Genomic DNA, 12,628 nt, shown 5'->3' with positions numbered 1-12,628 from the left:
GGTCTATCCTTAATTTGCCACTCCCTAATTCGACAAGATAATTTTCCTCACACTGGGGGTGGCGCTATTAAGGTGAAAGCTTTGCTTTACAGGTGCCAAACCTTAAATAATGTAATGTGGTGATAGTAATTCGTTAGTTTTGTGCTGCGTTTGCGGTGTGTGTCTTATAAACTCCTCTTCTTAATCTATGAAAATGGCAAAACTTTTGCCTCGTTTCAGAAAAAGAAAAATACTGGTAAAATCATTTCCGGGAGGGGAGATGATTCCCTTGCTCATGTGTATCCACGAGCCGTATGACCCTGAAATTCCTGGAGCGAGTGTCGACTAATTCCGGGCGGAGTAGGATGATATGAACGTGCCATCCATTCCATTGTAATCGAATTAAGCTCAGCGGTTAGTGGTTACGGCGTACTAGTCGTTAGCACGACTAGCAGCACGATCGATCCCATTGCCATTATCACAAGAAAGCTAGAGTTAAACATTCCGACGAAACCAAGCCTCCGTTTCTTCCCCACGGAACGGCCAGGCCACACACACACCATGCTTCTTTCTTGCATCGTCTATTCCCCATTTGTACTACGTACGTACGTATTTCGAGTATTAAATACTCTATATATAGGCTATTAGCTAGGCCCAGGTAGGAGTAGAGAATCTTGGGCGCAAACTGCGGACGACATGCCACCATAGGCTCGCGCTCCGTCCTCGCCTCGCCTGCTCGGTCCAAGAGCAAGGAGAAAGGGCGCGCTTCTTGGGGCTTACTTCCTGGGTCTTGCTCCCGTGCCGTGCCGTTGGGAGGTGCGTCCTCCATTCCTTGCTTCTCCTCTCTCGTCCATTTCTTCGCCTGAGTTTCCTCCCCGTTCTTGGACTGTCCTCTCTCCATCTCGGTGATTTGCGGCGGAGCGGATCGAGAGCAGGAGGTAGTAGTTTTGAATTGTGCTGTTTCTTGATGAACTCGGCTTCTTTTGGTACTATCTATCATCAAGTGATGCAGTATTCGTCGTCTTCTTCTTCTTCTTAGTCGTCTGGTCTGGTGTTTATCCTCTTCTCCATGGATGGTTTTCTTGTCCTTGCCTTGGCTACTATACTATACTATACGTGGTTGCGTGTTTGGATCAGTGAATTGCTGGAATTCGCGTGATTCTTGGCAATTTCTTCAGAATGGACGCAATACTGAAGAACATCCTAATCGAGCTGATATGCATGATTGTCTTGTCTTACATGCATTGGATTCATTCAAGTTTCTCTTCTTCAAGTATACTGCCTAAACTGCAATCTGTCCCTTTTTCTTGTCTAAACTTTTCGGTGGATTGCTGAACAGGGTCGCATAAGCATCGTCATTCAACCGACAGCTGGAGGGATGGATCGCCGGAGCTGGCCGTGGCGCCGCAAGTCCATCTCGGACAAGGCCCCCGCCCCCACCGAAACCGAAACCGACAGCTCCGCCTCCTGCCCATCCGAGGCTTTAACTGATGAACAGGTGAGAGGAGAAACAAAGGGATTCTTGTTATCCTTCTTCCTGCATTACATTGATGGTTTCCATTTCTGCGATTTTGCGGCATTTTCTCACTGTTCGCCTTGCATGATTTAACCAACTATTAACGGGTCAGAGGAGCAACAAAAGCAAATTGGCCTACAGTAAAAAAGATTTGATACCGAAGAATAATGCATGTGTAGTGTCAAGGAGTGTTTTACAAGCATGTTCAGACATCTTCCTTTTCTTTCTTTCTTTTGCGGCGGAGGAAGTTCGGACATGTTTATTGACTTTGAGAGTCCTACACGCCTCCCCCTTAACAGATCATGCAACATGTGCCGCTCAGAGAAAAATGAGAAGGCCATGTGGCATGGCGAACATGTGAGTGAGGTTTCATCCAATCACACATCTGTAGGGCCTCTAATCTATCGCCAAGTTGCAACATCAACTCTTAAATCGATGATGTCACATAACGTAACGGATAGGGCTAAATAGAGATTCCCAATGCTGGATCAGAATTCATCAGCATATATAAGAGAGCCAGATTGCTTGTCATTCTTTGGGGAATAAAATTTTCTCTTTTAAATGTTTTTTTTTTGTCTTAGTCTCCTCTCTGGTAAATGGTAATACTAGGATACACGCCGTAGACCACCGAACAGCAGCTCTACCATACCACCTTAGTACAGGCACACAATTCATCTCAGCCACATGACAATAATGGGCTGCAGGATTCAATCTCATTTGATGCTTTGGTTGGCAACATTGACCAATCTTCATGGCTGTGTGGCAATTTTAGTAGGCCTCCAACTGAAGCAGGGAAGGGAATGGTAAGGGGTCCTATTGTCCCTGTACCAGCGTGGCTAACAGGACAAGCCTACCTTACCTATCCATGGATGCATACCAAGGAAAGGATGATGTGTTAGTTGGCACTCTCTTTTCTCTGCCAACATTATGGCTGCAACAAGGGCAAGATGCAGTTTTTCTGGTGGCCACTCCATGTGCTGCACCATCACCTTTGGCCCAACACAAATGGCTCATAATGCTTGCTGGCGCAGAGAGAGAGAGAGCAATCAAGATTCCAGCTCTCTTCATGTGCACCACTGCTACTTGATTGTGCTGCTGCTGCCCTCGCTTGCAGTCTTTTGACCAAGGCTGTCTTTCTCCCTCCCTCCAATACTCTAATGCAACAGTGAGGAACAAGTGCCGGGCTGCCCACAGTTTGAGCTTATGCATTAAACATTCTCCATACAAGCTGAAAAAAATGAGCCAAGTTAGTCTAACCAATGTTTGCTTCTTCTTTCTGTCGGGGCAACAATTTTGACTCTGCTTGTTTGTCTCCTCTTTGATTAGGATACCACCCTCAAGAGTTCCCCGAAATCGCCGGAGGTCGCATCCAAGGAAGCACAGGACAACAGCAATGTGAAAGTCAAGGTGCTGAGCGAGAGGCTTTCCTCTGTGGTATCGGATATTCGTGCCAAAGATGATCTCGTGAAGCAGCATTCCAAAGTTGCCGAAGAAGCTGTTCTAGGTATGCAGTTAAATTAAACATGACTGAACAAGAACATTAAGCAGCACACAAAATTACTAGGTATGCAGTAGCATGCATCTCTATGGCCTTTGATTGAACATTATTCACAAGCAGATTCTGCATGCATTTCTTGCACCAGGATGGGAGAAGGCCGAAAACGAGATGGCATCGCTGAAAGCCCAGCTGAATGCTGCAACTGTCAAAAACGCAACGCTGGATGGCGCGCTCAAGGAATGCGTCCGGCAGCTCCGGCGCGCCAAGGAAGAGCAGGACCAAAAAGTCCAGGGCGCGCTGGCACTGCAGTCTCGGCAGTGGGAGTCAGACAAGACCGACCTAGAGCTGCGGGTTGTCGAGCTCAAGGCCAAGCTGGAAGCCAAGTCGGAGCGCTCGGTGACCAGTGACGGCGATGCCAACTCCAGGCTGGCCTCTCTGGAGAAGGAGAATTCGGCTCTCAAGGCGCAGCTGCTCGCCAAGACGGAGGAACTGGGGCTCAGGACCATCGAGAAGGAGCTCAACAGGAGGGCGGCAGAGGCGGCCAGCAAGCAGCAGCTCGAGAGCATCAGGAAGGCGGCCAAGCTTGAAGCCGAGTGCAGAAAACTGCAGGTGATCACATCCTTCGTTCTTTGTGTGCTTTGGCGCCATTGGAGGCATCATATTATGTGAAGAGGACGGTTCTTGTCCTCCTGTGTTGGAAGCTAACGTCTCTGGAGTTTTGGGCAGGCCACTGCACGTAGGCCCTCCTTCAGCAGCGACCTCAGGCGCACTCCGAGCTCCCTCTGTACCGAGTCGGTGACGGACTGCCAGTCGGACTGCTCCGACTCATGGGCATCGGCTCTCATCACCGAGCTCGACCAGTACAAGACCGAGACAAGGAGTGCAAGCCTAGCAACCGCAGTCGACATCGGTGTGATAGATGACTTCCTTGAGATGGAGAAGCTTGCGTCAGCCAACGGCGCCGTCTCGAGGAGCAGCAATTATGCCGAGGACACCGGTGGTCAGCTGGTGAAGCTAGAGGAGAAGGCCAGGAAGCTGGTGGCCGACAAGGACAAAGCCTTGCACGAAGCCCAGCGCGAGCTGAGGGCTTGCCGCCATCGGGCAATGGTGGCAGAGGAGAGATCAGCTGAGATGCAGAGGCAGCTGAATCTCGTCAATGGAGAGAGGCACGCCATGGAGGCCGAAATGCAAGACGCGGAGAGGAAGAGGAACGATCTGGAGTGTAGACTTGAGCTGGCCCATGGCGAGATCACGAGCCTGTTGGACAAGGGGCGCATCCTGGAGGAACGGCTGGACTCGGAGAAGGCGCTAACGCTGGAGCTCGCGGCAAAATACCAGCAGATGGATGCGCTCGAGTCGGAGACGAAACAGCTGCGCGCTCAGCTCGAGTCTGACGCCAGAAAATACAGCGACAAGATCACCCTGCTAGAGAGGAGGCTCACAGAGAAATGCCGTGCCGTCGAAGCTCTGGAAGCAAAGGTCAAGGGTGCAGAGATTGAGCTGGAGCTGGCGGGACAAGAAATTGTCTCATTCCAAAAGAAGGTGCGTAGCCTGGAGCAGCAAGATAAGGCATTGTCTGTTGAATCCGCAAAGCGGTGCCGCGATCTCCAAGCACTGGAAGCAGAGAGAGATGAGCTCAGATCTCAACTCCAGGCTGCCAATTCAGATGTCTTTGCCCTGAATGAGAAGGTTAACATGCTTGAAGAGACTCTGGAGAAACGAGAACCGTTTATTGCAGAACTGGAATCTCAACTCAAGTCGGCGCAAGCTGAAATCAAGAGCTTGAAGGAGAATGCCGGCCAGTTGGAAATGAAATTGGAGACACAGAAGAACTTGTCATCAGCCTACATAACTGCACTGGATGCTTCAGAAGCCCAGAAGAAGAAAATGACGAACCAGTTCGAGCTCAAAGAGAAAGAAGCAGAGGAATCGCACAGAAAGATTTACTTGCTTGAGGAACAAATTCTCAAAGAGAGAGCGGAATCGTCGGAGTTCGCCGCGCAATGCCATGACTTGAAACAGGAGTTGTGCAGCAGAGCTCCAGTTCATCAGCCAAAACCAATGGAAGTGCAACCTATGGCAAGTACAGACCTGCACATCACAAAGGTAAATTTTACGGTATCTCTTTATTATCGCAACCAAGTCTGGTGATGAAAAGTTGAGGACTTTTAAGTTATGTTACTGATGAGTAACTGGTTTCTACAGGAGAAAGAGCTAGCTCGTGCTGCGGGGAAACTAGCAGACTGCCAGAAAACAATAGCGTCACTAAGCGCGCAGTTGAAAACGTTATCCGACTTTGATGAATTCATCATCCCTGATCCTGGAGTTGAGAATCATGACATCGCCTTAGCTGAAAGCTGGGATGGCGATCTCAAGCTGTTTGATTCAGCAAGTTATCCAGCACAGTTGGGCTGTTTGGCAGTCACATGACTGTGGTAGCAAAGAAAGATGGCGGAAAATTATATGGCTTGGCTGTCTCATAATAAGATTGACAGAATCCTTCCCTGATTCCATATGGAGATAAGTTAATACTAGTTTATACAGGTGAGAGCAAAGGCTCATATGAGAAAAGCACTATTCATATGGAGAGATGAAGTGTATAAAAATCAATTTTGGTCAACTTGTCTCATGAAATTATCAAAATGGTCTTTAACCTCGTCTGCAACACGACTCCGCATCTTATATGTTCACCCAACACTTGCATACATACTTATTATCTTACATCCATTGGCAGAGATCCTACACATTTCAGCCAAAAATAGTTCAAATTTCAAATGTCCAGGAACTTGCATTAATTTCACTACACCAACAGGACTGACGTTGTCCACGCTCAACTAGACCATTGCTACTTCGGTACAAACTAACCAAGATGAGAACACAGAGTCAGATGATAGTATAAATGAACCATACCGTTCAAGTTTGATAATATTTTCAAATAACTTATCATAATATTGTAAAACAGCAGGTAATATTTCAAGGAAAAGTTACAAATGAACCATACCGTTCAAGTTTGAATGAACTTGTACTTAAAAGGCATTCTTTTACAAATTCACTAAGGCAAGCACCATGGTCAGACGTCAATAATTCCAGCACACCAAATGTCCTAGGCAACTTGTTGCTTCTTGCTTTTCTTTTTCGTGCCTTTGCTTCTTTCGCCAGATTCAGATTTTATTCTCTTTGGGGCATACATCTCAGCATCACTGTCATTAAGGTCAGCCATCTGAGTTCCTTCCTCATCCTCTGCAACCCTTCTATTCTTCTTTTTCTTCTTTACCTTTCTGACTGTTTCAGCATCGCCTTCATCCGGGTCGACCATTTGTGTTTCTTCATCATCCTCTGTAACAGTTTTCTTCTTCTTTTTCTTCTTTTCCTTTCTGACTGCTTCAGCATCACAGTCATCAGGGTCCACCATTTGAGTTCCTTCTTCATCCTCTTCAACAAATACATTCTTCTTTTTCTTTTTTTCCCTTCTGACTGCAGCTTCAGCCACCATTGAAGAATCTGGCTGCTTGGATTTAGTCTCCTCAGATTCTAGACACAACAGTAGTGTTAGCACAGTACCTCAAACCTCAAGGCATTCATCAAGATGCAGTTAAGACGTACGCCATTTTAAGATTACAGGTCAGAACTCAGAAGTGTTCCGAGTAAAAAGAAGCAATACTTTCCTAACTATAATTATCAGTTCCACATCCAATGAAATTTAACAAGTCAACATGTTTCAGTCCTAAAGGAAGCACTTTGCCCATTACAACAAGCACCATTCAAGATAACATGAATGTAAAAAACAATGGCCACTCTCACATCTGACTTACCACAACAACAACGGAAAACAGAGCACATAACCTAGAATAGCTACTGAAAATACATAACTCCCCCGCAGAGAGAGAGAGAGAGAGAGAGAGAGAGACAAACCTTCAGCTGAGAAATGTGAATCAATAACCACTGTCATGAGGTGCTGCTTGAGATAGACCTGTTACCAACCAATGAACATGTGTTAGATCATGAAGAGTTTAAAATGAAGAACCATGGTGTATAACCAGTAGTAAGATCACTAAAGGCCAATTAACTAGAGTACAAGGTTAGCCAAGATAGAAACGCAAAATCATCTATCATATACACCGACATGTATAAATGAACTTGCACACTCGATTTTAGGATTATATGTTTTTTAGGTACTACCTCTGTACCAAAATATAAGAGGTTTTTGTAGGCTAGTTTAGCCTAAAAAGCATCTTATAGTTTGATACGGAGGGAGTAATAAAGAGTAGCCCAAGATTAAGTCATAACATATTTGGCTAGTCAATGATATCTTCATGCTCACTATAATAAATTCATTTATATACACACATGTCAAAATGGACCAGAAAACAATTAGAGCAATATGAATAAAAATAGCATCAATTTTGCAAGGAGCAACAACAAGCTTCAAGCTTAATTTGAATGCTATGAAATTAATTTTAGACATACCGCAGAAAGCGGCTGCCTTGTATTTGTATCCCAGATTCGCAAGTAGCTGTCCAATCCTACAAAGACCAAAATAATATCCTGAGTTAGTTCAAAGAAGTACAAACAAAGACAGCCAATAAAAAGTAAAAGTGCACAACAAAATTGAGGGAACATAAAACTATATGTTGCATTCAAAATAAATCAATCTGAAATAAATGAAAATTTATTACTCACCGCAAGATGCTATCAAAGGCAGCTCCGGATGCCTAACTATCGATCTAATACTTCCACTGCATTTACCAACATAGCATCCGAGTAGTTTTCCTGTAAAAAAGGTACACACCAATCACAACACTGTAAAATAAGCTATACTCGCATACATTGTACCTTGGGTTGTTATTAGCCATAATCATTTGTCCATGTCATTTTATTTAATAATAAACTAAGTGCTACGCAATCTCCGATCAGTTAAAGATTATATATCGAACTCTAACATGTAGAAATGCTGATAAATATTTCAGCTCTACCATTTCCATTAGCTGCAACTGCATGTCACTAACTATCTGTCGATTAGTAGACAAAATAAAATAAAGAACAGACCAATATAGGTACTTCATACCATTATTGCCTATACAAAACAGCAAACATGAAGTGGATCTGATGATTAAATAGGAGTAGACTTGTGACACATGGGTTGAAGTTTAAGAAAACACAGGTCTATCTCGAAATTCAAATCTTCAAAATTCAGTAGTTACCTAAACTGAATATAAGCTATTTTAACACTAGAAAAGGAACATGTTCCAAAAATACTCAGTTCCATTAAAAGATACTGCACACCATCTGTTTATCATACCTGTTCTCATGTCAAAGGAAGCGAGGTCTCCTGTTCCTGTCCCAATATAGACAGTATGTCCATCTGGATCCCCTGCAACTGCCTTGATTGGTGACTCCCTAAAATCAACTGAAACAACAGGTCTTCTTTGCGAAGCAGTATCGTATAAGCGAACCTGGCAAACACAAAATGAAAACACCATTAGTTGTTAGTGAAGTTGAGCAGTCATCATCAGTGCAGCATAATATATTACAGATGCAAATGATCGTAGCAAACATCCACAGCTAGTCACTGCCTAGCATAAAAGGAAGTAGAAACACGTCAATTAAGCAAATGAAATGGTTTCATTATTTACAATCTATGAGGGGACTACACAGATGTAACAGACACATCATAACAAAACCCCATCAACAGCAGCGTTGCAGCCAGAGAGCTGAACTGGTTAAATTTGTTGAATTCTAACACAAACATTGAGCAAATTTTATCCATAAAAGATTAAATTTGGAGTTCTGTTAGCATAACAGTGATGAGATATGGTACCTGATGATTATTTGTGCCGGCTACAATTTTACGGTGATCATCCTTGCACAGGAAAGTTCCAGCAGTGAACCAAGGTTTGGTAAATATACCAACGTTGTTAGCTCGGGGCTGTGAGATCAAAATAAAGTTAACATGGACAATAGTTTGCTAATATATCAGCTAATAAGAAAAAAAAAACAGATTGGTACTTACAGATTTAGCAGACCACATCTTACTACAAGATGTGATATCCCACAAGTTTACTTCCATACCATTCCTAAAATGAATGAAATAACTGTTAAAACGCCACAAATTTCCTAAATGATTTTCACATCTCATACAGAAAAGCTGGTAAATAAAAGGAATGCAGCCACAGTATTAGGCAATCGCATGCTAGAGGTTATAGTCAACTCACCCTCCGAACATTGCATAGTTTTCACCAGCATCCACAGATGAAAACTGCAATGTACCCTTGTTACACACGTCCCAAGTGCTTGATGGCCCAACATCCGAGTCAGATGCCGTGTTTTCTTTTGCAACAGATCTCACACTTGCTTTGCCCTTCTCCGTACAAGCAAGAAATGTACCTAACCTGCAACGAGCAACTAAATGTAAATACAATTTGGCCAATATCACCAAAATGCAGAAGAGCAATGAACTTTTCAATGATATGGAACTTAATACAGGTGTAGACGTGTTGTAAGATATCTATTACGGGGAAAATTATCAGCATGTGAAAATTACGTGGTTAAGTCTGGTGCATGTTTTCTGAAGAGGTGCAGGGCGACTAGGGGATCATTTTCCACAGCTCCGACAGTTTGGTCTGTCCTAGAGAACTTGAAAGCGGCCAGAGCATCACCATTCAGGGGATTCAGCAACTCAACCTACACAAAAACCTTTGGAATTAACAACCAACTGAAAGACACACAAGGTAAGCGTCCCAACTCTGAGAAGCAGCAGTCACTCACCACACCGTTCTTCCTTGCCACAGCCAAAACCTGCAAAACGCAACACAATAGACAATCGCGATTATAGGAATGAGCAACCGTGATGGACCAAGAGCTCATGAGAGAGAGCTGAGCTGAGCTGGTAGAGGGGGACTGACGGGGTCGACGGCTCGGTCGGCGAGTGAAGCGACGAGGATGGCCCTGGAGGCGTCGGGTTCGCCCCACGTCTCGACGACCTTGGCGACGCCCGCCGGTCTAGTGCGGGCCTCGACGACTGCGCCGGGATTAAAACGGAGAAGGAACAGTGAGCAGCAGGTGGCGGCGGAGGGGAGGCGGCGAATTCGGGCAAGGCGGCAGTACCTTTGATGAGGCCGAGGATGTCGGTGGTGATGGCGCGGAGCGGCGGGCAGCCGGGGCTCTCCACCGAAGTGATCCGCGGCATCCTTCCTTGGCTTCTCTCTCCGGTGGAGGAGAGGCGGCAATTCGGGGGAGGAGAGGCAGAGTAGGGCTTCTCGTGTTTTTAGGGTTTTAGGGGAGATAGATGGATGCAGGGTGAGTCTGCTCTGGGCCGGGCGGTCCTTCCGTGGCGGCCGCGACACCGTGGAAAAGCCTGAATGGCGAGCCCGGAGGGTTTTAAACAGCGAAAATCCTATTTAGAGCTTAAGGCGAGGAATAATATAATGTGTAAATGGTACAAAACGCACATCCTGGACAGTACTGGGCCTGACCCCTGTAACCCCCAGAGCAGGTTTTCGAGAAGGGTCTGTCTATAACACATCTAGATGTGACATAATTATGTCGCATATAACCTGATGTCCACTATGTTTGTGGTCTAATTTTTTTTGTCCCAACTTTTTTTCTGTTTCTTGTTGCTATGTTAGTTGTGGGAGTTCAGATGTGACATTTCTAGAAAACATCTAGATGTGAATTAGACAAACTGTTTCGAAAACGTTCTAGCAGGTTCTTCGCCCTTTTTTTCTCTTTTTTTCCGATGTTTCTCAACAGTTTTGCCGGTTTTCTTTTTTATTATTTTTATCTTCCCTTTTTCATTTTTCTTTGGTTTTAGTTTTAAATTTTTTAAACACTTCCAAATATATTTAAAAAACTTTCAAAATTAGTGAATGTTTTTAAAATTCGTGAACAGTTTTCAGATTTGTGAATATTTTCCAAATCCATGGATAGTTTTTATTTTTTGACAATTTATAAGCCCATGAACATTTTTATAATTTTGTGAATATTTTTTTAGTTCATGAACATTTTAAAAATTCATGGACATCTTTTAAAATACATGAAAATTTTCAATCTATATATTTTTTAAATCTATCATACAACCAAGCTATCTTTTACAAATAAAAAATACGCTACAACGGCCATGTGGTAGGCAACCGAACGAGAACAACATGAAAGAAATGCAATGGCGTGCAATAGGGAGCCCAATCAAGAGCGACATCGAGTTTCTACACTCTAACTCAAATGCACCCACGTGAATATTAAAAAAAATAAAGTAAAACAATTCAAAATGATACTAGATGCCATCTTTGCCTAAACTCCTCGGAAATGGCGACCCACCTGTGCAAGGATTGCCCTTTCTCCTTGGTGGTCAGAAACTGCATGGAGAGTTGTTCTCGTCATGCGGCATGCTCCTGTCAATGTGGAATGGTGCAGTGGCATGATTTCTTGGTTCTCACGCGAGGAGAAGTGTCGGCGCAGTGGTACAGAAAATTTGGAAGGAGAGGAATAGGCCCATCTTCAAAAGAACTCGTATGACCTACATCGAGGTTGCAAGGCTGGCCCTTGAGGACATCAAGCAGAGGGGAATGGCTTTGGGTAACTACCAACCACCAAAGGGGATTCGCTAGGTGGCTTGTTTTTTTAGCGGGTTTTTGGAGCGATTTTTCTCAAAACGAGTCCACCTCTTGTAAATATGTATTTACCCGCGAAATGAAAGGCAGTGATCCTCTCGATTCCTCGAAAAAAGATATCGAATTCTTTGCTAAAGCGGGGGTTTAGCAAAGAGTTCATCATCATCAACACATGAATTTAGTGCACAAAGAGTTCACAATCAATAGATTTGGTAAAAAGTCTAAAGTCAGTTTTCCAATTTTGAAACCCTTTCTCAAAGAGTCTTCTTCAAGCACTCACACCAAACTCGAGGAGCTTGTTTGATTCGATTTGCGGAGTTATCGGGGTCGCCTGCCGAGGAGGATGGAGTTTGGTCGATGGAGAGGTTGTGACATGAACGAAATGACCGTCGTAGCCAACCGGGAAAGTGTAACGCCCGGATAATTAAGCTACAGTAATCTTTGCTAATGATGCCATGTCATCGCTTTTACTGTTGCTAGGTCCCACGTTGATTCTAACCAATTCAAAATTCAAGTTTAAAATAAAGTCAAACAATAAAAGTTATCAAATGTCAAATCTAAAATGTGCAACTGTGGTAAATAATTCATAAAGTATTGTTTGTGAAAGAAACCAAATTTTTATAAAATGTTTAAGTGCTCAAAATTAATGAAAACAGTAGCTAAAACAATTAGTTAAATGCCTTTTCTTATTTTATAAATTAGCAAACTATTTTATTTAGGACTAGAACTTTTTGTGGCAGAGGTATAAATAGTACAATAATTTAGAAACTACTTTTGTATTTTAACTAATTAAAGTATTGTGGAAGTTAAATAAACATGTAAAAAGAAAATAAAAGAAAAGAAAACAGAAATAAAACAAAGCCCCCTCCCTTGGGCCACGTGGCCCATCTATCTAGCAGGCCTGCACAGCCCAGCCCAACACCCCCCCGTTTTCCCCTTCCTCCCGCTACACAAGCAGACGATGCCGTGGCGGCCATCCACGGCGCCATGGCCGCGGTGGCGACCATCGGCGCCCCATCCCGCCTATTT

At 44.0% G+C, this 12,628-nt stretch overlaps 2 protein-coding genes across 4 annotated transcripts; one reads left to right on the top strand and one right to left on the bottom strand.

Moving 5' to 3' along the window:
- The first annotated feature begins 509 nt into the window (after positions 1-509).
- Positions 510-5,658, top strand: LOC123052585 (filament-like plant protein 3). 3 transcript variants are annotated; one of them, XM_044475836.1, is made up of 6 exons: positions 510-795; positions 1,319-1,477; positions 2,822-2,999; positions 3,139-3,602; positions 3,720-5,099; positions 5,199-5,658. In XM_044475836.1, the coding sequence occupies exons 2-6, from the start codon at positions 1,358-1,360 to the stop codon at positions 5,421-5,423; spliced, it is 2,367 nt and encodes a 788-aa protein (XP_044331771.1). In that variant the 5' UTR covers positions 510-795; positions 1,319-1,357; the 3' UTR covers positions 5,424-5,658. The 3 variants fall into 3 exon arrangements, with proteins under 3 accessions (XP_044331771.1, XP_044331772.1, XP_044331773.1); XM_044475837.1 differs by having other exon boundaries at positions 524-917; XM_044475838.1 differs by lacking the exons at positions 510-795; positions 1,319-1,477 and adding an exon at positions 1,714-2,741.
- A 226-nt stretch (positions 5,659-5,884) lies between these two features.
- Positions 5,885-10,204, bottom strand: LOC123052587 (WD repeat-containing protein 74; the record flags this gene model as incomplete). The annotated part of the gene is given in 12 exon segments (XM_044475839.1): positions 5,885-6,524; positions 6,906-6,963; positions 7,461-7,516; positions 7,674-7,763; positions 8,293-8,446; positions 8,812-8,919; positions 9,004-9,067; positions 9,206-9,382; positions 9,535-9,674; positions 9,759-9,788; positions 9,896-10,011; positions 10,098-10,204. Coding segments are annotated over 12 exon segments (1,503 nt in total). The 3' UTR covers positions 5,885-6,096.
- Between the last annotated feature and the right edge of the window lie 2,424 nt (positions 10,205-12,628).

This window comes from Triticum aestivum, chromosome 2D (genome assembly GCF_018294505.1).
Source record: "Triticum aestivum cultivar Chinese Spring chromosome 2D, IWGSC CS RefSeq v2.1, whole genome shotgun sequence".
In the NCBI taxonomy this organism is placed as follows: Eukaryota; Viridiplantae; Streptophyta; class Magnoliopsida; order Poales; family Poaceae; genus Triticum; species Triticum aestivum.
Note: the sequence above shows the minus strand (reverse complement) of the source record. Positions and strands in the feature narration are given on the sequence as shown.

Excerpts from the sequence above, each read along its gene's own strand:
- LOC123052585 (XM_044475836.1), top strand. The coding sequence starts at position 1,358 with ATGGATCGCCGGAGCTGGCCGTGGCGCCGCAAGTCCATCTCGGACAAG. Across the intron at positions 3,603-3,719 it reads CCGAGTGCAGAAAACTGCAG|GCCACTGCACGTAGGCCCTC; the intron begins GTGATCACATCC and ends AGTTTTGGGCAG. Across the intron at positions 5,100-5,198 it reads CAGACCTGCACATCACAAAG|GAGAAAGAGCTAGCTCGTGC; the intron begins GTAAATTTTACG and ends TGGTTTCTACAG.